General features: G+C 35.3%; 1 protein-coding gene across 1 annotated transcript; it reads right to left on the bottom strand.

The window, feature by feature from the left end:
* Window positions 1–10,451: 10,451 nt before the first annotated feature.
* LOC105056185 (ATP-dependent DNA helicase MER3 homolog) lies at window positions 10,452–23,697 on the bottom strand. The gene is made up of 28 exons (XM_010938296.4): window positions 23,360–23,697; window positions 23,114–23,176; window positions 22,174–22,297; window positions 21,319–21,502; window positions 20,593–20,754; window positions 20,251–20,488; window positions 20,097–20,133; window positions 19,973–20,019; window positions 19,082–19,119; window positions 18,903–18,924; window positions 18,592–18,804; window positions 18,262–18,418; window positions 18,083–18,134; window positions 17,439–17,510; window positions 17,253–17,302; window positions 17,019–17,136; window positions 16,872–16,935; window positions 16,704–16,787; window positions 15,518–15,643; window positions 15,240–15,436; window positions 14,973–15,161; window positions 14,620–14,871; window positions 14,405–14,454; window positions 14,291–14,308; window positions 11,923–12,005; window positions 11,625–11,829; window positions 11,441–11,478; window positions 10,452–11,281 (listed from the first exon to the last, which is right to left on the bottom strand). The coding sequence occupies exons 3-28, from the start codon at window positions 22,251–22,253 to the stop codon at window positions 10,710–10,712; spliced, it is 3,348 nt and encodes a 1,115-aa protein (XP_010936598.1). The 5' UTR covers window positions 22,254–22,297; window positions 23,114–23,176; window positions 23,360–23,697; the 3' UTR covers window positions 10,452–10,709.
* Window positions 23,698–26,606: the final 2,909 nt, after the last annotated feature.

Below are 26,606 nucleotides of genomic sequence, written 5' to 3'. Positions count from 1 at the left end.
ATTATTTCTACTTCATAATTTTTATCGATAATTTTTCATGGTATGGATACGTGTACCTCATGAGGTACAAGTCTAAAGTCTTTGAAAAGTTCAAAAAATTTAGAAATGGAGTAGAAAAATAAACTAAAAAGTTTCTTAAGGTTCTTTGATCAGATCAAAGAGATGAATACCTTAGTGAAAAATTTTTAGGTTATCTCAAGAAGCATGACATAGTCTAACAGTGGACTCCGTCTGGAATGCCTCAAGTCAATGGAGTTTTAGAATGAAGAAGTTGGACCTATTAGATATGGTTCATCCATGATAAGCTTCACTGACCTTCCTATTTTTTTTTGAGGGCATAGTCTATTAATTATAATTTATTTACTAAATAAGATTTCATCTAAAATTGTTCCTACCACACCTTATGAGATGGGCATGATAAAAAATTGAGTTTGAGTCACCTCAAGATTTGAGACTATCTGGCCTATGTCAAACTACAATAAATGGACAAGTTAGAAATAATTTTCCTTAAAGCTCATTTTATTGGATATCCTAAAAAATTTTTAAGATATTATTTTTTATCTTGTGAAAGACCATAATGTGATTGTGAGTTGACATACAGTCTTTCTTGAAAAATAGTTTATTCAAGATGGAGACATGGAAAGATAGATTGGGTTCTAAGAAAAAGTCTCTAAAGAGCCACGAGCTTCGAAACCTGTGGAACTGATTCAGTTAGAGCCAATTTGTGCATCTCCTCTTCCACCTCATAGGTCAATAGAGTTTTTCATTCTCCTAAGAGGTACTTAGGTATTATCTTAGAGGATGTAAAGAAAATATTTCTTACAAAAAATGGGGTACATGAAGATGACCTCAAAATCTATGATGAGGCAATATCAGATATCGACTTCAAAAAGTGGTTAGAAATAATGAAGTCAAAAATTAACTCGATACACTCAAACCAAGTCTGTACCTTAGTAGATCCATCCAAAGGTATTATACCTATTGAGTGTAAATGGATCTACAAGAGAAAGATTGATATAGATGAAAAGATAGAGACCTTTAAAGCTAGACTTATAGCGAAAGGTTATGTTAGTACGAAGGCATTGACTATCAAGATACCTTCTCGTCTGTGGCCATACTTAAGTCCATCCACACATTACTTGCCATTGCAGTATATTTGGATTATGAAATATAGCAAATGGATGTAAAAATGACATTCTTAAATGGATAACTTGAGAAAGATATATATATGGAACAGTCACTTGATTTCACTTCCAGTGATAGTGATCACAAAGTTTGCAAACTATAAAGATCTATTTATGGACTCAAGCAAGCATCTCAAAGTTGGAACGTATGTTTTAATGATGTAATCAAATCATTTGATTTCATCAAAAATAAAGAGGAACCATGCATCTTCAAAAAGATCAGTAGAAGGGCTATCATCTTTCTTGTACTGTATGTGGATGACATACTTCTTATTGAAAATGATATTTCCATGAAGATATCAATCAAATTATGATTGTCCAAGAAATTTTTTATAAAAGACCTAGGAGAAACATCCTTTATTTTGAAGATTAAGGTCTACAGAGATAGATCTAGAAGGATGCTAGGCCTTTCATAGAAGATGTATATTGAGGAGGTGCTAAAGAGGTCCAGCATGGAGAACTCCAAAAGGAGACTTGTACTCTTAAGACATAGAATCCATCTCTCCAAGAAGATATGCCCCAACACATCAGAAGAGATAGAACGCATGAGCAAGATCCCATATGCTTCGACAATTGAGAGTCTCATATATGTCATGCTTTGTATACGACCTGATATTGTCCATGCTGTGAGTGTCACGAGTAGATATTAGTCGAATCTAGAAAAAGAATACTGAATTTCTGTAAAACATATCTTTAAGTACTTGAGAAGGACTAAGGATATATTTTTAGTCTTTAGTAATGGAGAATTGAGGGTACAAAGCTATACTGACTCAGACTTTATATCTAATATTGATGATCGAAAGTCAATATCAAGTAGTATTTTCTTGTGCAATGGTGGTGCTATAAGCTGAAAAAGTTTCAAGCAGCTTGTTATTGCAACTTTACCATAGAAGCAAAGTATATCGCCACATCAGAAGTTGTTAAGGAGGCATTCTATTTCAAAAAGTTCATTATGGAGCTAGGTATGATGCCATTAGATACCATCCCACTCTTCTACGACAACAATGATGCCATAGCTTTAGCTAAAGAGCCGAGGTCTCATTAGAAATCTAAACACATCGAGTGATGATTCTACCTCATCTATGATTATCTCGAGAAGGGACACGTTGAGATGAAGAGAGTCGACACTGCAGACAACATAGCTGACCCACTGATGAAGTAATTGAGCCAATAAAAGACTGAAACCTACTTTGAGAAGATGAAACTTAGATTTGTAGCCAATTGACTTTAGGTCAAGTGGGAAGTTGTTAGATGTATGCACTAAAAGTCAGATTGACTGATACTCATAAAACTTTCTTAGAACATATTTTATAATATTAACTTATAAATTAATAAAATTAAATTTATTTTTATTCATATTTATATTTTAAGTGTCTATGAATCATCCTTTGAGTTAATGGAAATAATGACACATATTCTTAAGAGTTAAAAATTTGAGACATTGATCGTTATAATTAATTCATAAATTGCTCTCAATCATAGGATCATCATGGGAATGATGTTTGATCCAGAGAGATTGGTACACAATCACTTTCTCAAAGTAGATGAGTCTTGAATCTACAGTGTGGAGACACCAAAGCAAGAGTGTATGTGCTTGTTAGGAATAAAGATACTGAGTGTGATCAAACACGAGTAGTCATTAGGATGTCTACCTACTCATTAGTGACTAACTCGATATTATGATAGTATGACTAGTTCTTTGACCTACGGTGCCTTAACTATTCACGATGAGATTGCTGTAGTTTAACTACACCAAAACTCGATCTCCTAGCCATACAGAGGCTTAAGGTGTATATTGGCTACAGTAGACTTACTATAAGAATAGAATGCACACCAAAATAGGATCTATCGATCTCGGTAGATGAGTAGTCCTATGTAGATCATGAGATTGAGTTCTAAAGCCCATGACCATGGTAGTGTAAAAATAGAAAGATATTTCTATTAGATTTCATATCAAACTCGAGTCGAATTAATTCTAACATATGGTAAAAATCAGGTTTGACAAGTTATTCTTAACTTATATCTTGCCGAAACTTGCGAAAGAGGAATCCAATCACACGATAACTGCACTTAGAGGTTCATCATTCAGTTCTGCTAGGTTACTACCATATACTGCTAGATGTCATTGAGAGATTATGGGATCAATTAGAATTATGTCGATGATCAATAATTTTAATTGACTGAATTGAAAAGAGTTTCGATCTGTCGAAAAGAGTTTCGATGATGTTGCTGATAGAGATCACAACATATCTTATTACTAGACAGAATTGGACCTATGGGGTCACATGAACAAGAATTTTGGTCTAGGATTGTATAATTGGACTGAGTGTAATCTGATTGGGTTAGGATTAATTAAGTCTTAGCTTTGGGTTTAAGGAAGCTATGCTAGCACATGGTTAAATCCATTCTCTCCTACTTGATTTGAGTTTTCTATTAGATAGGATTTAACCAAATCTAAGCAAGCTTATAAGGACAACAAGAGTTGGAGTCCTTGAAGTCATCCATCATGTAAGAATTGAAGGACTATTGGCACCTCACTTTTCTATGTGAAATATTCGGGAGAGATTAGATGGGATGCCCCAAATGGATGAGATCAAAAGGGGCACCACCTTGTGGATAAAAAGAGAGAATAGGGATAAAGCTCATCTAAATTTGAAGAGTTTAAATTTAATTTGAGATGAAAAGGATAAGAAGGAGGTGGTTATATCTGAATTAAAATTCAGATTTGAATTCGAATTCAAATTTGAAGCATTCGAATTCGAATCGAGGAGGATTGACTTAGGCGATAACAACTCTTATCCCTTGCACTCGTCATATCTGAATTCCTCGATGATTTTGTATGACAAAATGAGGGGAGAAATTAGATGAGGCGGTGCCTTAGCAGAGTCCTTCTGCTTTAAGGTATTTGATTGGATCAAATGTCTATAAGAGGGCCCCTATCAAATGGTTTGACACTAGTGTTTATCATAACAAAGTCTCCATGCCTCCTCTCCTCTTCTCCATGCGATCTCCACTCTCCTCTCTAATCTCTGATCCTCTCCCATGTCCAAAGATGTTGCGTATTCCATCTGATGGTCTCGAAGTATTGAGATCCATTTGATCTACGTGAAGAATCAAGAAGGCTGCGATCAGGTGCTGATCGGAATCCTACTGGAGATCAGATTCAAAGCTGATCCAGGAGTTTGTAGATCTATGTAGGAGTAGATGGATCAAAGATGGAGAGAGCATCATAGTCCGAGCCTGAGTGGATAACTGTAGAGGTCGGACACATGTACGACTCAACAGCAAACCTCGAATCCATAGATCATCAGATTGTGGAGTTCTTCTACCTGCATAAGGTGATATGATCACATTACCATCTGATTCAAAGTAGTTTAAATCTTTATTTTTTTGATATCTTTTGATCTAGATGCATGATCGATCTGGCCACATTCAAGATTAGATCTCGATCGGATTGCATATCGGATTGAAAAATTTTTGAAATTCTGCTGCACTCTAATCTGATCGATCGGACATGCGATCTTTTCTCCACGAATACTTCACAATTTAGTACCTCCACATCGATTCTGAAATTTTGTCCTGATGATATGCAATCAAAGATCATATCTCTCCTCGATCAAAATCATTGTGATTACCGAATCAAAAGTTTTCTATCATGCTTAGAATTAAGATATGGACTAATAAGATTAGCACTAATTTAGTGACCAAGACTCTAAGATTGAAATAAATGCATGTTTACTTTAGATTGAGTTGAGATCAATTGGATGCAAAACCCTTACAGTAAGATCGATTATCAAAATCAATTGTATTTGGAATAGAGTTTGAAATAAATTCAACACAAATGCCATTATGAAGTTTTGATTCAACAAAAGGTAATGATCCATCTTGATTAAAATCAAATCATTACATGACTGTGAAGGTGATCATAATTATATATAGTAATAGTTTTAGGCAACAATGAGCCATTATAATTATAGAAATGATCTTAGAATTAAATCATAAAAATTAAATATAAGAAAATAAAGTATCGATATCATGATTCCTAATCTGAGTTGAGATCATAAAGAAGAAATGAATCACACCAGATTTATTCAAATACTTGCCAAATAGACCAAATTTAATTAACAATCAACTAACCTTATATATGAAGTGATCAAAACCTTAGTACAATTAATATAGCCATATCATGACTAGCCTAAGAATTCATAGTACTCACATTTCTTTTATGAATAAAAACCTCTTTTACTAGATAAAGACATCTTCCATTATAATACATTACAAACTTAAATCAATATTTTTGATTCATTTTAAATAACTCAAACTGCCACACTTTCTCTGTGCATCTTTGATCAATCCTTTTCCAAAATTTCTTAATGATTTAGATTAGAACTTTATAAAATCCAAACAAAGGATTTTGTTATCTAAATATATTGGTTCATAATTATACCTCGAGATAATTATTATCATATTCGCACTATTTTATGATCAAGATATTATATTTTAGACCAATTTGAGGTAGACCAATCCTAGATAATTTAATTAACTAATTCATAGTCAATGTTTGTCTTTCAAGATCATCAACTTTGTATTTCAATAATCAAAAATTCTAAAATTAACTCATCGGTGAGAAAAATAAATCCTCTAGAATCATAGGTTAAACTCATTTAAGCTTCTCATAGTCTCTATAAAAAAACTAATATGAAATTCCACCAGCACCTCAATAATGGCTGTACAAAAATCCATGATCATCTCATAAATCTAATTTTTAACTTCAAATAATTCAACATAAAATCTAGTAATCTAGTTCACAGATTAAATGAAAACTCCTAGACATAAGCCCTCATGATTTCACCACAAGATCAATTCTACCAATGAGAAAAATATTTCTATTTGTGGTTTTACAATTATATACCTTTTCAACTTATTTATCATGATCTTAAATTTGCTAGAGTATCATAATTAGAGAGAACATTAAACTATAACTTATAGAATCCACTGAAAACATCAAGTAAAGGAATCATTCAAGATATTTGTTAACTATTACACAATAAAACCCCATTTTGTTCTTTGACAAATCTCATCTTGATCATAAAAGTCTTCTTCATTTAAAAATATCCTCAAATAATCATTTAGATTGCCTTCTTTCCATTTTCTATTTTCTAGTTAGAGAACTAAACTATTCCAATTTCCAATCAATTATTAATCCCATCCATAACTTATATCCATAAGAGAAGCTTAGATATTATATAACAATTTTATTAGATTTAAACACCCATAATTATTTTGAGATAATCAATCAAGATCCTAATTCTACCCCATTCTCACTAATCTAAGTTCTTAAGATCTTTAACGTAAGCTCTAATACCACTCTGTCATGCTCCGAATCCAGCATTCGAATTGGGCACATGATGATCTCACACTCTTTAGGGCAAGGACATAAAGAAGATGCAAGGTCTACCTTCATATTCAAAAATATCACACCAAATCATACTAGACAGTGGTAATAAAAGTAAACCTCTAATTTTATTGATTCAAATAAAGTATATGTCACCAATTTCTCATTATAATCAATGTCAATTATTTTTCTAAAAATAAACTAACTAAATATCTTTTAAGATTCTATGCTCCTCACTACTCGATTCCAAACCTCATAAAATCTTTCAGATCTAAAAAAAATAGAAAAGAAGGGGTGAGCTTTACAGACTTAATAAGTTATCTATATCTCTGATGGATCGAGTATAATTAATTTTTAAAATATAATAATTTAATAATAATATATAATAATATAATTTTTCTTCAAAACATGCCATGCATATCAGTAAAAATTTAAAAATTTTCTCTCAGTCTTTGGCGACTACGACCACAATCAATCCTATGACAAGGCTCGAAAGAGACCAGCCTCTGAATAACAAACATGTGATGTATCAATGTATTCCTACAACCAATCCTAACTGGCTAGGTCCGAAAAAAACTAACTCTAATTCATATGATCATGATTATATCCATAACAAGATAAAGAGACTAGTTTTAAAATACATATACTCGACTCATTAGCATGTACCAGTGATCAGCCCCGACTGACTAGGTTCGAAAGAACTAGATTTGCTAGTGATTAGCCCCAACTGGTTAGGTCTGAAAGAAATATATTTCTAATATGTGGCCAATGATCAGTCCCTTTGACTAGACCCGAATCATAGTCAAACTAGAGAGTTTTTCTCATAATTTCATCATAACTAATTTTTTATAATAATCATACTTATTTTCATTACAATATCAACTCAAATTTTTACATCCTCCAAAAAAATAATAAAATAATTTTTATTCAAAAATTCATACAAAGATGAACATGCATAATTTTTTTTCTAGAAATCATGCAATATTAAAAAAAAATTTATCTCTTCCCAAATTTTCTATTATATGAGGTGACACCATGCTCGATCCAACATTTTAAATTACTTTTCATGCATGAATATATATTTTTAAATTTCAATAATTTTAATATTTTAATAATTTTTATGAATAAAATATATTTTTAAATACATAAATATGTACAAAAATAAAATCAGAGATGAAAGAAAACTTACTGATGATAGAATCCAAAATTCACGATCTTCGACATATGGTTTGATCCTTAGATCTGTGCTTCTCCTAATTTAGATCAAAATTTTGGATCAAATTTGTATCATTAATCAAAAATAAAATCAGACTAATTAGGTGCGATCTGATCACTTGAAAGACTTATAAAGGAAAGGGCAATCAAGGTCCAATCTATTCAATCTGACTTAACTAACCTAAAGAGGAGAGAGAGATGCTTGATCTACATTGTGATTTGGGTTAGATCTGTGCCCCTCATTTTTTTTCATTTTTTCTTTTCTTTTTTCTTTTGTCTCTCTTTTTTTCTCTTTCTTTTCCTCTCTCTCTTCTCTTTCTTTCCCTCTTTTCTTTCTCTCTCTTCAAGCCAAATAAGATTACATCACTAAGGGAGAGAGCAGAGGGAGACGGAGGAGATGGGGTCAATGCGGTGGCATTGTGGCGACCACGGCAATGAGTTGCAAGCTGGCAGGATGGATCTCGATGGGTGTTGATGAAAAACAGGGAAAACAATGCAATGATGGTTTGAGGAGGAAAAAGTCAATCTTAGGAGGGCAGCGACACTTGGCAAGGTCACGATGGTTGTGGAGATGAGGAAGGAGGAGGGAGGCTCCAGTGCTGGAAATCGATCGAAGAAGGAGCGATTTAAGAAGAAGAAGATGGAAAAGGGATAAGCTCGGTAGTCCCCAGATAAAGCAGAACTTCACCAGCATAGTTTATCCAAATGGCCTTCGGCCATATTTTCCATCGATGCACGACTCTATCCTGCCACTCAGTGGCCATAACTTCATCCACAGCATGAGATCGGGTAGGAGATTAAGTTTCCCTATTCTGATCAATTTTTTTTTTTTCGCCATTTCTTGTTGAGGGATTATGGTGAAGGATACTGAACTGGGTCCATTTGGATCGGTTCTTATATTGATTTTACCATAACCATATAACCATACTTATTTTCACAATAATATCAAATCAAGTTTTTCACATCTCATTTTCAAAAACAAAAGAATAATTTTTATTCAAAATTCGTACGAGGATAAACATGGATAATCTTGTTTCTAGAAATCATACAATATTAAAATAAAAAAAATCATCTCATTTCAAATATGTAATCATGTTGAGGTGACACCATGCTTAATCCAACATTTTAAATTATTTTTTATGCATAAATATATATTTTTAAATTTTAATAATTTTTAAATATTTTAATATTTTTATGAATAAAATTTAATTTTTAAACATATGAATATGCACAAAAATAAATCTAGAGATGAAAGAAAACTTATCGATGATCAAATCCAAAATTCACGATCTTTGACATGTGGCCTGATCCTTAGATCTTTGCTTCTTCTGATCTAGCTCAAAATCCTGAATCAAATCTATATCGTTAATCAAAGGTAAAATTAGACTAATTAAGTGCAATCTAATAACTTGCAAGACTTATAAAGGAAAGGACAATCAAGATCCGATCTATTTGATCTGACTCAACTAATCTGAAGAGGAGATAGAGATGCTTGGTCTACATTACGATTTGAGTCGGATCATGGGGCAAATCTAAATGTCTCGAATTTGCCCCTCATTTTTTTTTCCTTCCTTTTTTTCTTTTTCCTTTTGTCTGTCTTTTTTTTCTCTCTTTTCCTCTCTCTCTCACTTCTCTTTCTTTCCCTCTTTTCTTTCTCTCTCTCTTCAAGCCAAATAGGGTTTGATCGCTAAGGGGGAGAGCAGAGGGAGGAGGAGGAGATGGGGTCAACGACTACAATGGTGCCGCATCGGCTGCGGCAATGAGTTGCAAGCTGGTAGGATGGATCACGATGGGTGTTGATGAAAAATAGGAAAAAATAGTGCTACGGTGGTTTGAGGAGAAAAAAGCCAATCTTAGGAGGACGGCGAAACTCAACAAGGGCACGGTGACTATGGAGATGAGGAAGGAGGAGGGAGGCAGGGGAGGCTTCGATGCTGAAAATCGATTGAGAAAGGAGCAATTTAAGGAAAAAGAAGATAGAAAGCGGATAAGCTCGATAGTCCTCAAATAAAGCCAGACTTCACCGACATATTCCATCCAAATAGCCTTCGACTATATCCCCCATTGACGCGCAACTCTATCCAGCCACTTGGTGACCATAACTTCATCCACAACATGAGATCAGGCAGGGGATTAAATTTTCCTGTTCTGATCAATTTCCGCTTCTTTCGTCATTTTTATTTTTGAGGGATTATGGTGAAGGATGGGTCCATTTCGACCGGCTCTTACAGTCATGGTACTTGGAAAGCAAAGAGCTAAGAGGCGTGACCTGCTTGTTTGATAGGTGGACGGGCATGACAATTGAGGAATGCTCCTTAGGTTTCACCTGCACAGTCTATTGCAACCCATCGCTTATCCAACACAGGATAAGATCGTCCATCATGGTATATTAGAGGTGTACCATGGCCAGGAAGTGTGCTAAAATTACCTGTATCAAGAATCATTCCAGATTGAAGCTAGGCTACTGGCTTAAAATCGTTTGCTTCTGGTCGTTATTAGTATGGCGAAACCTGGCCCAGGTCTAGCTAGAAAGACGCGGAAGGATGAAACGTATGTTGGAAGGTTATTAGTAGCAACTGCCAATTATTTTGGCACCTCTGTGCGGTCAGTTTAGAGACCTTAGTATGAATGCATGAATCTGTCGAGCAGTCAAAATAATACGACCTCACAGTATACCTTCGAAGGCATGAATTCAGATGCCTATAAGCTTCAAATATTTGCAGATTAATAGGTTCTCACGGTCCTTCCGGAAGAATCTACCTCAGTAGTTCCCTTGAAGTGCAAAATGAGCAACTGAATTGGGGCGTGTTTTTACACACAAGAGGAAGAAGAAGAGAGCCTGTGAGGAATGTCATTGTCTGGTAGAAAGTTGCTCCAGATTGCTTTCAAGCAGCAGATCTATCCACAGTCATCAATCACAGAAATGAAAAGACACTCTTGAACCCAAGAAAAGACACTTCCCTCCGATCGCCTGGTGGTTCAAACGAACGGTGCTGCTGGACATCTGGCCTTTTGGAAACTGGATCTAGTTCCATAGGAAAGGCTCTTTTGCAGCCCACCATCTTCATACCCTCCAGCGGGCCATCGTAGGTGAGCTTGTTGTTCTCTGACCCATCATTCAAGTCACCTGCAAATGCGCTGGAAAACTCACTGTCCGAAATGCTGCTCGAGCTTCCGGAGATTTTCTTGCAGCTTCCCTTTGTCTCGATTGGAGAGCTTATTGCTTTAGTGGACTTTGGAGAGGCATCGGTAGGTTCAGAATCTATCAGAATCACATTATCGAAATGGACCTCAATCTCATTCTGCTCAAAATGGTTCGCTAGAGGAGTCCCTTTTCTTGTCAGGATCAGTGGCTGGTGCGAACAATCCATTGCCTTCGATGTCAAAAGAGTTGGAAAATTTTTAGACTTCTTGCGAATGTGGTCAAATATCATGCCTTCTGTCTTGGTTTTGCTCTCAGTTTCTCCATGTTCAAGAGTTAACAAATCTTGCACAGACAAAAATTAGTTGCGAAGTCGTGCCGAAGGAAACAGGGACGACCAACATAATGAACAATTATTATCTCAGCTCACCCAGACAAAATATTAGAAATCGAAAAAAAATATTCAATGGTATACCGAGGCTTAGAGGAGCCTCGTACACATACCTTCGTCGGTTTCGTCCTGTAGGAGATCAAAGCTGGGCCTGCCGTGCATTTGTACCAAATATATCAAAAAAAAAAACAGAAAAAAAGGTTGGAAGTGATTAAAAGAAAAAACAGATTCCTAGCAGACCTGCATTTTCTAAACTACAGTTAACCTATCGCAATTTGAGATGGAAAAACCACTTACACTGAAGACTGAACCTTGTTTGAGTTGCTTAAGAACTGAGTATCTCCGGCTGTGGCCTTAGGTCCGTTCTTGTTATCAGCTTCTATGATATAAATTTCTTTTGGGGAGGAATAAGAAAGTGTCGTTGCTTTACTTCCGTGTTCATCTGTCTTAGTAAAGCTGAATTCCTTGGTAATTACAAATTTTTCATGGACATCGAGGCCGACTTCAAGGTACAACCAAAGAGCAAGTCGAATGAATCTTCTATTTAAGTAGATGCCTATCATAAATATAGCATTCTATTCCAAGCTTATCTTACCATATTCTTCAAAAATAAGATCAGCCTTTACAGTCACCCTCGCATTTTGCGGGCATGATACAAGAAGCGTAACAATATAGGGGCTGCAAACTGACTGTCTCATCAGTCACAAAAGGTTAAAAAAAAAAAAGGACTCTGGATAAAACATGCTTCTTTTGGGAGAAAAAATGATTGTTGGGGTGGAGCAAGGAAAGAAAAACTGGCCTTATAAAATGTTAAAGATTTTCAATTTCTGCTTTTATATCAGTAAATCAAAACTAACATCATTTCAGTAAAACTAGACAAATATACATAACATTTCCTGCAGTTATATGCATGAAGAAAAGATTTCAGGTCCCTGTGATAATAAATCAAAGAGGTTGCTATCTAATGATCATGGAAACTGTCCAACTATATGAATTAATGAATGCCACAACTGACATATTGCATGCATTTTAGTTTGAAACGAAGGTGATGCTCGCCATTCCTCAACTATATGCCACAATTTTGTGAAAATGTAATCCATTTGAGTAAAATGCAGTGTAGAACCTAATACTCCATGTGTACTGCAATGGAAAAAAAGAAAGCCTAATAGTTATGTTAGCTTGGGTATGATGGATTCATTTGGTGTAATCATGTCAGTTTGCTCTTCACACAGTCAGAAAAAAAATGAAGCAAAGACAACATGAGCCATAAAACTTCAGAATTTCTAATTTATTCGATTAAATTATATCCATGGTGTGGTTGATCCGGATTTTAAAGGTTTATAACCTTGTAGCTTCCCCTTTTGAGCGCTAGGCTAAGCCATGGTTGACAACAGCATGACAGAGAACTAAATGCCCACAAAATAACACTTCCAGTCACATCTGTGCAAAACCTGCTGTTATCTTGTCCTATTTGTGGTCTTCTCCTTACCAGATTAATAGACTTGGTGCCTGGAAAAGCCAATATTTTACACCTACCATAACATTATTATTGATTTATTGACAAATCTCAATTAAGCACATTAAGTATAATTGTTCATTTGCCCTTATGAGATGATTAATAAGTTTATGCATACCAAATGTCTAGATCACCGTATGGCTATAATATTTAACTGCATGCTAAGATGCAATAACAGATTGCTGCCAAAACTGTTACAACTAATTATGAGATGGATAGCTCACTTATATGGCCATTGTTATGTCTATTCACATTACATGTAATGATCTTCAAATCATTAGGTGGAGACTCTAGGCATACACATGGGAGAACATTGCATATTGATAATTTTGCTTGGAGTATGTCTTGAAAAGCTGATAATTTTTGTTGACATCATTTCTAACAAAAAAAAGGATGTCCCAGTGCACAAGGCTCCCACATTTGCAAGGTCTAGGAAGGGTCAGATGGACACAGCCTTACCTTTGCATGCAGAGATGCTGTTTCCATATTTCTAACACATGACACCTAGGTCAAAATAGAGTAACCTTCCTTTGTTCCAAGTCTCGCCCTCTATTGAAATCACCTCTGTTGCATAAAATGCTGTTGCCTAGGTGTTGAATGACCTGCATGAATATCTTCCCTTCCTTGCATGAACCTAGCCAAGCAATGGAAGGAAAAAAGGTCAAGACCTTCTTCATCAGAGACCTATGATTTTTAGCAAAGTCCCTCCTTCCCAGCCTCTCCTAAAGCAACCATTTTGCCATAGAAGGGTGGAACAGGCAATGTACTGCTTTATTGGATATTGACTGGGAAAAATAGCAGCTAAAGGAACATAAAAAGCATCATGCAAAAAAGTATTGGGGGATCTGATATAGATTGAAAAGATGGAAACCTAAGCTAGCTACCAAAGGGGTTGGGATTTGTCTTGCCCTAATCCAGCAACCAGGCAATACCTTAAACTCGGAGCTCACCCAAGACAGGTTGCCACCAACTCCGGAGAACTCCAGCGGTCATGAGAGGAGAACATATTATGCATGAAGTTAATGTCTTTAACCAGATTGCTCTCCCAAGAGCCACCGTTGAAAGACCAGAAATGGCCCCTTCAAGGTATTTTTAGGCATGCAGTCATCAAGAATTTTAACAATTTTACTTTGTTTAGCTGTCTTATTTATCCTAGTTAGACAATCGATAGCTTAAGATACCAGAAAAGTGCGCCACAGCTGATAGTATCCAGAGAATGAACGTTGGCAAATCAGTAATTGTCAATGATTCTCACCAGATGTTGCAACATGCAAGTGGGTCAAGTATAAAGAATTCCAGCCGAAAAGTAATATAACTAATTTATACTAAATTTTCTGCAATACCAACAATGTATTTAAAGCACTGCTTTTGGAAGCATTTTCTATATGATTTTGAACAGAAGCAAAAAATAGAAGGAAACAGTTGCTGAACATAGCAGAAAACATACCTGGAAAATTCTTCAGCTCTGGGTTGAACAATGAAGAAAAGTTGAAACCATGAGAGATTAGAACAGAGAGACAAGGTGCTACCTTATATCATCAAAAATAGAAAAACGTATCACCTTATTTTTTCATGAAAGAGAATCATATTATCTTCTTCTGAACCAACCATCTGTACAAATAAATCTGCCTTTTATATTTTGTAGAAGAAATATTTTGAGAAAGAAAAACAGAAGAAAGATATTCGGATGCAAATGCAAGAACAGAGAGTATTGAAGATTTCATTAACACAACCATGATCAAGCGCAACAAGAAAGCTCAACTCCTAAAAGCATACCATATCAGCGAAGTGGTGTTTGCCGGATGTAGTTGTGCGTGATACACGAGTTAATGCTATTATCAACCTTGATTTCCCTTGCCTTTTGCACTCAACCTCCTTTATCTGTATCTCAACCTCTGGAGGAAGTGACTGCAGAGATTCTTTGATGTGGTTCCCAAATGGATATTTGCGACCTGTTATTATTTCTATTTTTCTGGGATCAGCTTCCATCATACTTTCAAATGAATTAATTCCTGCTGAATTTAGTGCCTAGCATTGCAAATTCATTCAAATCAAGAAACAAAAGCAATGCTGCAATGAACTAATGGAAGCAATATGATAATTAAGAAAAGGAACCGGAAATGTGAAACCTTTGCCGTGATCATTCCAATGCCAGGGAGTTGTTTCAGCAAGAAAGGACTATCATCCCAGAGTTTCTGGTGGAAGCATTTGGCAAGAAGTATAGAATTTGTAGCTCCCCTGTAGTTCTTTCTGTAGATAAAACACTCTTTCATGCATTTGGCAATCCTACACCCATTCGAGCATATTGAGTTCATGTCCTGCATGAAATGTTGATAATTAGTTAGTAAAGACTAAAGTAGCAATATAAACATCTCTCGGATTATCAGAGAGGAGACCTGGTTGAGGGACAAATCATGAACTGAAGGGTCACCCGTCAAGACATCATTTGCTAGTACAAATATCTTTTCCTCTCTCATCTGTATACGCTTTTTCCTTTTTCCATTCTCACCAATGACATGAAAGCGAAGTCGACCTTCTTTATCAGAGTTTATGTCATTCAGAAGCTTCTTTTCATTGCGTCTCAGCTGGATCCCTTTATTTTTTTTCATAGGTTTCATTAACATTTGTACCTTACTGAAGTATAGCGACATGCTTAATACTCAAAAGCACATACAGGAAAGCTCTTCAGAATGGCAAATGATTTGAAGGACATCTCCCAAGTTGGAACTTCCAGGAGCTTTGACAATAAGTTTCATTGTCTCAAATTTCAAATAAAATTTTGTCATCAGTCTTCCAGGTTCTGCAGATAGACGAGCTGGGTTTCAGAAAAAGATATTGGCATGCTTTAAGAGTTATTTTATGGTTGTAAAAGCCATGGACTTACATTCTGTCTTTTCTTCATAGTTTAGTTGACAGAAAGAACTAAAAATAAAGGGGCATTCCAATGCATGAGGCTCCCACCACTATAGGGTCTAGGGAGGGTCAAACATATGTAGCCTTACCCCCACATAGAGAGAGGTTGTTTCTATGTTTCGAACCCATAACACTTAGGTCGTAATGCAGCAACCTTGCCGTTGTGCCAATGCCGCCCTATAGTTGATAAAGAACAAACCTAATCAATTTGAATTTGTCATGATGGATTCACTTTTGCTATATCTTCTGCATAACTTGATTCTCGTTATGCACTTTCAGCAATACTTCTGAGCAATTGAGCGTTATAGCTCACATGATGTTTTGAGTATGTCTGGCCATTGCTAAAAGGTATACAGATTCATAACACATTTCTTAGGAGGATTTGTCATCCAGCTTCAAGTGAGACTCCCATGCAACACTCTACTCACATTAGAACGAACCAAATGGAAAACCTATGGCCATAGAACTAAGCAGCAGCGAATTCAGCTGCACGAATTGGAAGCAAAGAGCTAAAGGAACAATAACAATCATGACAATCAAGCCTTTGATAACAACTTTATGGTCCATCACCATTATTATTGTTGTGTTGTTCTAATATATTTGTCCTTTTTTTAAGATTAGGAGGGGCTAATTCCCACCTTTCTACCCTATACACACTCCACCCTTGTGGGCTAACTCCCACTGGAAATCAAACCCCTGCACCTTGCCCTAGTGGCAAAGGATCATACCCTCATGTGGAGGAGAGCAAAGACATGTTCTCTTCTTAAAATATCAAGATATGCAAAGAAAAAGTCATACATGGTTACAAGTGCAAAACAGCATGTGTAAATGATCATTTTATTGGCTATATCAATAATAATTAACACTTTGTTTTGGGAACTGTCAGGAATCAACTCAAAATTTATTTACTAAATCTTGCACAGAGTATGATGAGAAATATAGGACACCTAATGATTTTAGAAGGAAACCATCTTCATCGGTCCAAATCATTCCATATTCTGATAACTCATTGATTTTTTGAATGCATATTTCTGCAAGTCAAAAAGAAAAACAATTAACTCTATGAAATTTAACCATATAACAACCAAAATAAATCTACCACTTGTCAGTAGTACCTCGTAAATTCTTTTCTAGGCGTTCACGAGGAATTCCTCTCTTAATTCCATAATTTTCAGGATTCTGATTATGCATTCAGAAGTCAGATAACTAATTAGGCAGACATCTGTTCACCAGAATTACATCAGATGATAATGATGGCATACCTTCTTTATCCGGACATACAAATATGAACATTTCAGCCACTCAATTGCCATGCTTATATCAGAGACTGTCATCTGAACAATCTCAGCATTTATGTGCTCTATTGCACATGAAAGCAACCTAAGATGATGATAACACTCAGTACAAAGTAGTATAGATGATATTTGAAATAGCGTAGAGTTATTAAGAATTCTAAGAAGTGCATATATATTGTATTTCTAGGTAAAGAAACTTACTGAGACTCCACCATTTCACATCCATTTAAGAGATTCTCATACAAGTGAACCTACATAGGTAACAAACTATCAGACAGCCTATGTCACAGAAATTCTGATAGAATCCATAATTATTTTCATATTAAGAATCTTGTGGATTAGCAGAGAGAGGCAAAATTACAAAGACTTGTATCATAGGGAAATAACTGTGTCTCTTCTTGTCATGATGACAACTGTTCCAGTATCATCAAATGGTGCACGACCTGCCCTGCCACTCATCTGCAGATACCCACACATAACATATAAATTTCATTAAAAAAAAAGTGGGGCTGCTGAATATAGCTGTTGCAACTTAAACAATCTACAGTATATGATAACTATTGTCAAACTTGTTTAAATAATAAACATAAATATATTTCAAAAATATAAACCACCTTAAGATCAAACAACCTTCAGAGGATCCAGTTGTATATGTATTTAAACAAAAATACGGAAAAAATATTGTGTACATATGCATGTAAAGTATCCAATATGAAGGCATGTTATTAGAGGTCGGCATAAGTCATGTCATTGAAAGTCAGAAAACAGAAAACAGATGGTCTTACATATAATGGTTAAAAAGAACTTGTCAAACAAGGTGATAATCTTCACAAGTAAATATGCTACAATTATTACTATACAGACCTAAGTATCATGTTGTAAAGACTTTTTAAAAACTGTTGCAGCTTTAGTACCCGTGGTATCATTTTAAGAGTGAAATAAGAGAAATCAAGACAAACCCAGTATTACTGTATCATCAAGAAGTGCAGACATGAGTAATACAGAGGAGGATGGGCACAAAGATATCCAACCTGCAGTACCATAGACCTTTCATATTCCAAGTAGAGGCCCTTTTCTTTGTTGCTGTGCAATTACAGGAGACATGAACTACTATGATTTGTAAAAATTTGCAAGGAGACATTAACAATAACAATTTCTACAAATTTGCAAGAAAAGTTGAGCAGCAACCTTAAACATGAATTGAACTTACAAATATTGTGTTGATTTGATTACAACTGTGTGTGCAGGTAAGTTGACCCCTTGTGCAAGAGTGTTTGTAGTACAAAGTATTTGGAGATCGCCCTTCAGAAAGAGACCCTCGACCAGGTTTCGATCCTTCAAGCAAAGCCCACCATTATGATAACCAACTGGAAGATAAAGGGCAAGTGAGTAACAATAATATCTGACTCTCTAAGAATATGAAAAAGCATTTTAAGTTAGATGCTAGCCACGACAAGACAAATGAAAGGAGCTTAGATGATAAGGAAGAAAGTTCTAATGGGCAAGATTAGACTGTTTAACAAGACAGTTTAATTCATACCACCATAAAGAATGCATGACTGCATATTTTTATCACTGCAAGATAAAGCAGCTTCCTTTAGTCTTTCTTGTTGTTGTTTGGATTTTATAAATGGATTTGAGTAACCCAGGTTCATTGCAGTCTGAGAGAGGCACTGTGCAGCTTCCTGTGCTCCTTTTCTGGTAGAACAAAAGACAAGCGCAGACTTTCCTTTTGAATGTTGCATGAGGATATCTGTAGCCAATGATTTAATGTTGGATATGAAAGAAAACTATCAGGAAAAAAAGGACAGGCTATCTAACAGTCGGAACTTGGAAGAGTTATGCCCTTACCAAAGATGAAATTTTGAAGGCGCTGCATGATAGACATGATACAACAGAATAAGAACCATCAGGGGGATGGGAACCAACTACCATCTAAGAGTAACTTCTTTATGGGATGATGGGTGGATGTTGTTCTTGCATAAGTCATGGGAAATGAGAGAAAAGTGCAAGTAAATTGTAAAAGCTACCTTTTCAAATAAAAAGTCATTTCTTGCTGGAGCATAACCTGCAAAAGATGTGAGAAATATTTAAAAGGGCAACCTCATGCATATAAATGCTGATTAATAGCATTATGAAGAAACGATACAAGGTGCTTAGCTCCATAACAAATAATTAAATGAATATACTCAAAAGCTTAGTTAAATGAATACCCTTAGAAACTAACATGTTAACAGTGGTATGCGGTAAAAGACCATCTATATAGCTGACACAACCTATAAGAATATTATTGTTATTTAGAAAAACAAAAATAAAAATAAATATGAAATTGTCAGATTTAATGCAGCAAAGATAGAGGCTCAGACAGCTAAAGAAACTCCATGACAAGTTAGCTTACCAGATAAAAGGCAAATTACAATAATAACAGTTAAATTATCTCTCGAACATATAAAGCCTAAGCCACGAATTTGTGCTTCGAATGCTACCAAACGCACTCTAGAATTTCATTTATTACGTTGGCCATATTGTCATACCTCTTTGCTGCGGTTTCCCCTACATATTGTACATTAAAATATGCTGCTCCATGCCAAAATAATGTCAAGCCCATGCCTAAATAAAGTTGACTTGACCAGAGTTTCACAAATGGCATCATGACATTTTTTATTGCTTTATAACAATGAACCGAATTTTAAAAAGCATACTGCATTGAAAAAGCACCATGTATATTGCATATCATATGCACTGTATTTGACTTGAGGCACAGAAAGAGGAATCTGGAAATTATTATCTAAGGTATCAGACATTTATTTTTTCTCAGTGACCTAATTTAGGCTGAGATCACAATTTTAGATAAAACATGTAATGCATCAGTTGTATTTAGCATTCTCAGGTGGGGTGGGGTAGAAGAAGAAGAAGGATACCATAAACCTTGGTCATCAACTTTACTGGCCTCATCTCTTCTCCAAATCTGTAGTGCATATAGTAGAAGGAATGAGACAGCTGTCAGAAAACTTTATAGCCTCAGCTAGATTCACCATGGAATACCTTTTGATCCCTTCAGGCGGAACCAAGAGCCACTCCGCTGGAGGATTGGAAATGTCAACAATCAAAGTGAAAAATATGAAACTTATCCTAGTAAATTTAAGTTAAGTACACAATAATAGTGTGAAAATCAGTTTCAGAAAAAAATACACCATACCTAGGTCCTCAATATTTGGAATTGTGGCTGAAACTGCAAGAAAGCGAACATTTGACAAAGGACTAGAGCTCATCTCTAAGATGCGAGAGAGCATTTTTATCCTGCTAATCACTGCTTCTAAGGCAGCTCCACGAGGGTCGTTAAGCAAGTGAACTTCATCAATGAGTACAAGTGCAATATCACTAAAGAAGCTTAAGCCACCATCTCTTATGCCATGACGGGTGACAGCATCAAATTTCTGTATTACAGCCAGTTAACAAAAGGAAGGCACGCAACTGAATATGAAACTAATTACCTTATACTATTAGAAAAGAAAAATAAAAGGCAATTTTCTCCATTCACCTCAGGAGTAGTTAGAATGACATCTGCCTCTTGTATATTTTTTATCTCATAAAATTCTCTGTCTCCTGTCATCTCCAAGCAATTAATTCCCCATGAACCAAGCTTCATATTCCAATCACGGAGCTTTTCTTGCACTAAAGCCTTCGATGGAGCTATATAGATCTTTTCGTATTCATCATAAAGAAACAAAAGCTAATAAAGTTAGTCCCAACAGATATCAAATATTTGTCAATAAAGGGAAAAAAGAATTGCAGTACATGCAGTCCATTTTGAATAATGACTTAGAATATCATTATATTATATCTATTTTTGTGCAGGTATGCATGTCTATACTTATCAATCCCACCCCAGAGGATTTATACAGTTCAGTCCCTTCAGTATCTCCACCATGTCTGGAGTCTGGACATATTATAGATGATAGGAACAAGAAATATGATGGGAATGGTCTGATCTTGAGTTTGCTATCAAAAGGCAGGTCATGAGTTACAGCACCCACTATATGATGTAATGAAAATTCACACGGCTATTATTGAAACATAGGAGAATCATCAAATCAATTTTAGCTTTTAAGACTTAGATACACTTGGTTGAAACTGATAATAAGGTCAAAAAAATGTTCTCTATCAAAATTAAAGGACTCAAGTTTAATTGCTTGCTTTGTTCCATTTGGAGATTGCCTCACCAGAAAACAGAAAGAAACATATGCTTGGTAGGTTAGGAGCATACTGTTTTAAGGTTTCCTTTTATGTGATTAAATCTTCCCTCCTGTGAAAGGAACCTTGAGAGAAGTCTCAAAATGCACAGCTCGAAGAGCACCGTTTTACCACTTCCAGTTGGTGCTGAAATGACCATGTTTATATCTGAGAGAAAACAACCAGAATAGCATTCGCTTTGCAGGGAATTAAAATACCTGTATACAGACAAAACACCATTACTTCTCAAAGCATCTTATCAAAATTTGAGAGCATGAGTGAAGTTCATGAAGACAGCACCCATCTTGCACTCGTCAAGGCACTGTATTATTGTAATAACGCAATGGTTTTAGGCTTTGTGAGGTTGATGAATTGATGGAAAATCAATATCAGATCATGATTTCAGATGATGTTGCCAAAATGCATTTTTTTTAGGAATTTGTTAGTTTGTGAGGATTACACGAGCAGGAAATTTTAGTAAAAAAACAAAAGCTGGAATATCTGTCACCAAAGAATTTTATGGACTGGATTCATAATTCATTTAATAATTTGAAAGGTATAGGTTGTGTAATTAAGTTCAGAAACACAGAATCAAGTCTGTTATTGACCATACCTTCTATGCAGAGGGAATTGGGCCATCTCTTTGGGTACGAGGGAATATATTATCCATGTACAAAGCGGTACCAAAAATAGCCAGTTTTAGAAAAGCTTCAATGTAGCAAGGCAGACTCATAATATAACCAAACAACAGAGTCCCAATTATACTAACTAAATTGTCCCTCTATTATGCAATCAAAACTTACAGAATGAATCAATAAAAGCCAATGTTCCTGGGGAAAAAAAGGAAATGTTAATACACATATTAGTTTATAATTGAGCCAAGTACCACCTGAAACTAAAAGTGGAACGAAAGGGTGCAGGCAAATCAGCTACAGATCTCAGTGAGTATGAGTCTGTGTATGATCCCATTTCTTCAAACTTTTGCTGATGGTCAGTTTGATTGCTTCACTTACCTAGTTAACAAAAGAGAAGTGCAAAATTTGTATTACGGGATTAAGATTGCAAGACTAGGGCAAGAAAGAAAGATGCAATATATATTCAGTACTGAGACGGAACTTTAACCAGCAACTCTTAATTATTTGATCATAGCAGTGCACAGATCAAACTATGATGCAACTATGGCAACAGGGAGGTGGCTCTGAGAAAAATAGTGGTGCTGGTTTATTCTTGAAACGTTGTCTGAAATACACTGCTGTGCAACTACCCCACTTCATTCATTAAATCAAACAAATCTCAAGAACTGTGACACGTACAAAAATTATATGCACTAAAAAAACCTTATGCGATCGCTTGATAACCCTATCCATCAGTATTTCTTGATAAATCTTCTTCCAATAGAACTTCAGCAGATGTGTAGACCAAAAGCATTTTTTCTCTTTCTAATCGCATCCAGCTAATAAAAACTTTCTAAAAATTACAAGAAACTAAAGAACGAGAGCTTTGAACATGGAAACCAGCATCCAGAGGTTTCACGTATCTATATGCACTCACAGAAGTGCTTAAATCTAGAAAAGGACAGGAATTCTAGAGTTCTTGGATTGAAAAGATCTATAAATACACCGAGTACATTTCTGAATCTGTTTTCAAGAATCTTGTGCCATTTCCTTCGGATTCATTCACGAAATCAAAGAAACCTCCAGAACCGCAAAAATTTTCAAGGATAATGGGCGTAACATAGCCATCGCAAAATTTATACAGATACTATCCTCTCTTTATTATTCTATTTGCATCAAAACTTATCGGGCCGGGGGGATCAAGATTCTAGTTACCTGAACCTCGGGAGCCAACACTTGGAGTTGTCACAGCTTCCTACCTAACTTAAATGCTCGGATCTAGAAAAATATGAAAATATCCAGAGTTATTGGGCGGAAATAGTAGACGAAATTCGAGAAAATCTACCGTGGATTTCAAATATCTTCGCTTAAATTTCAAAAGAATAAAACAAGAGGAAGAGAATGGGAGAGGGGAGGAGATCGGACCAAGAGAAGAGCAGATGAGGTCTTTGGAACTCTTACTTGTTAGAAGGAATGAAACGAGACGAAAGCCGTCGATCGGAGGGCAAGGGAGTATTTATGGGAGAAGGGGCGAGCGTCGTTGGGCGGGAGGATCTGTTGCTCCGCAGGAACAGGCTGTGAAGAAGCACGAAGAGGGTTGGATGAACGCGAGGCACGCGTTGCGTGGCGAACTCACGCTCCGTCCGGGCGAGTGGATGGCATAGCTTCATTCTGTATCAAACGATCACAGCATTCTCCTCCGGGCTTGAATCAAGTCCCAGCAATGTCAGCCGTAACATGCATAAGGCAAATGTGAAGAATCTACAAGGGTGAAGGATCTACAAGGAGCAGCGAGATCATACGTCTCCTTGGTCCATCATTTGCTTTGGGAAAAAAATGAAGTGCATTCAAAACAGTTTTCTTACAAAACTCCAAGTATTTGGTTGGCATAATTGAACAAAAATCATATGCGATGGGCAAGAGAGGAAAAAAAAATATTTGGACTGGCTTCATAGTTTGTCACATTTCTCCCAATACCAATTATAAAAAGCAAAATTAAAGTCGAAGACTTCTATTAATGAAGTCATTAGTCTCATAATTAAAAATAAAAAATATAAAATTCTCTTTCTTCCTTATTTTTATAATATATTTTTTATCAATATATATTATATAACCAAGTGATACATACCAAACAAACTAATCATCAAGTAAGTCAATACATATCTCCATATAAATTGATATATATTTTTTGAAATACGAAGTTTGCTGATACACAGCATACAACCAGATAATACATACTTAACAAATTAGCTGTCTGACAACTCAGTACATAGATCCAAGCAAATTAATATATAGTTTCTAAAATATTATGTTCACCAATATATATTGCATGGTATTGTAATATATACACATCAATTTTCTGATATATACTGTAAGTTTTTTGAATATATACCTAATATTAATCCAATATACATCTATGAATAAATCGATACACTATTTTCAAAACATAAAGTTCACCAATATATAGTACACGATTAGGTTATACGCATTTAACAAATTAGTCATTTAATACACTTCTAAACAAATGGATACGCAGTTTCTAGAATATTATATTCACTAGTATGCACTACATGATATCGTAATATATATTTACCAACTTTCTGATATATACTATAAGTTTTTTTGATATACATCTAGTAGTGATCCAATAAATATCTCTAGATAAATCGATACATAATTTTTAGGACATAATATTTTTCTAAAGACATGTATTAGATTATTACTGAGTATATATCAAAAAAGCTTGTAGTATGTATTAAAAAGTAGATGACTGTGTATCATTAAACCATGTAGTATATGTTGGATGTATAATTTGAAAAGCTAATTATTAGCTGATACATTGTATTAATTCTAGGACATATTTTATACTTGATTTATTGAAATTAATAAATTAGGTAATTATTTTTATTTTAAAATAATGTGTCCTAGAATCATCCAAGGAGTTAATGGATAATGACATATATTCTCAAGAGTTGAGAATTTGAGATTTGTGTCATTATAGGTTAACTCCTGAATTGCTTCCGATTGTTGAATCATCAATGGGATGGTAATTATGTTGAAATTTCTATATTGGAGTATGCATGTTTATTTCAAAAATTTTATTTTCTAAATATTATAGTAGAATAGAAGATTAAAATTTCTTTTAATCTATATCATGCATGCATAAAATATAAACAACAAGAATCTACTTCATATGCTGAAATTAAACATATGCTGAAATTTAATATGTGATCGAATTACATACCGGTTTCGTAATTTCTTCGTCAAATCTGAATTTGAAAGAGAAGAGGCTTTCTCTTAGCCGTACAAGTATCCGACCTCTACAGGTATCCACTCAAGATCAACCTAGAACAGTTCTCTTAAAATTGATTTATCTTCTCTAAGAAAAATTAACCTGCGAATCTGAATGAAGTTTGGATCGTGATCAACTCTTTGATCATTTCCTTGATCTTCTTCTTTTCTTCTTCTCTTATTTTTCTTTCCTTGATTATGCTGCTATCATGGACTAGAAACCAGCACACAACGAGACTCCCAAAGCCTTGGGACGTGGATGAAAAAGGGATGCCCAAAGGGGTGGGGCATTTGGACGTCCAAGGGAGAAGAGAGGGAGAGAGGAAGAGAGGGCGTGGGGCTCTCCATGGTGGGTGTGGGGCTGCTAGTTTGAGTACCTAGGGACTTTAGAGGAGGTCCCTTTAAATAGACATAAGGTTTGAATCCTATTCAAAACCAAATAAGTACTTAATACAAGTCTTACTTGCATTAAGTTTTCTAATAACTTAAGTTATTCAACTTCCTTTAGGAAACCTATTAGGTGCCAACAATTGGAGCCCTTAAACTCATAAAATTACAACTTTTGCACTCAAGGGATGCCGTACAAGGATCTATAAGTCCTCTAAAGGTGGGACATGCCCAACTTGATCAAATCAAATGGTGCCCCATCAAAACTATCAAAGAAATAAATTAAGGACTTGCACCCTTAATTCATTTGATCCAAAACCTTAGGCACCCAACAATTGGAGTCAATGAATCTAATTCATTTAGGTTATTAGTAGATAATTTAGTTTGAATTAATTTTATTAAATAAAAAATTTAAATATAAAAAAAAAATTGGGTCCAATCATGTGCTAGCAAGATTACCTTGAATCTAATAGGGTTTCTTTAAACCCAATTGATACTTCATAAGCTCAATTACTTATTTCAAGTCTAATCCCTTTGTTGTATGTGTAGCGAAAATTTAGTGCAGGGGCAAAATGATAATTTTAATTTTTTTAAAAATTATTATTTTACAGCAAAATTATTAATTAATCTCATTAATTAATACTAATTAACCCTACACTAGGATCTAAATATGATACAACAGCATGTATTTAAATTTGAAATTCAAATTTGAATCAGTAAACCTTTTACAGTACTGTGTTCAGAACACATCACCTTTTATGGGTAGTCGATCACCGCAATCTGATCATCGTCGGAGGGCTCTGATCGTCACGTCGCAGCCACATAAATGTCTGGCCTCTGCGGATCGTCCACACGAAGCTCCCGTCTGATCAGCTCCTCACGAATGCTAGTTCGTGATTTCACCCTTTTGATGGCAGATGTTGATTGAACTCCTTCGATCAATGTGTGCCGACTCCTCGGATGCTCCGGATCATTTGCACGGTTGCTTGAGAGCTGATGGATCTCTCCCTAAAATTTGGTGGACTCACGA

Source organism: Elaeis guineensis, chromosome 13, assembly GCF_000442705.2.
Source record: "Elaeis guineensis isolate ETL-2024a chromosome 13, EG11, whole genome shotgun sequence".
NCBI lineage: Eukaryota > Viridiplantae > Streptophyta > Magnoliopsida > Arecales > Arecaceae > Elaeis > Elaeis guineensis.
This window is presented reverse-complemented; position numbering and strand designations above follow the sequence as displayed.

Excerpts from the sequence above, each read along its gene's own strand:
- LOC105056185 (XM_010938296.4), bottom strand. The coding sequence starts at position 22,253 with ATGGGATCATACACAGACTCATACTCACTGAGATCTGTAGCTGATTTG. Across the intron at positions 18,135-18,261 it reads ATCAAATCAACACAATATTT|CAACAAAGAAAAGGGCCTCT; the intron begins GTAAGTTCAATT and ends GTAATTGCACAG. Across the intron at positions 14,455-14,619 it reads AACACCACTTCGCTGATATG|ATGGTTGGTTCAGAAGAAGA; the intron begins GTATGCTTTTAG and ends TTATTTGTACAG.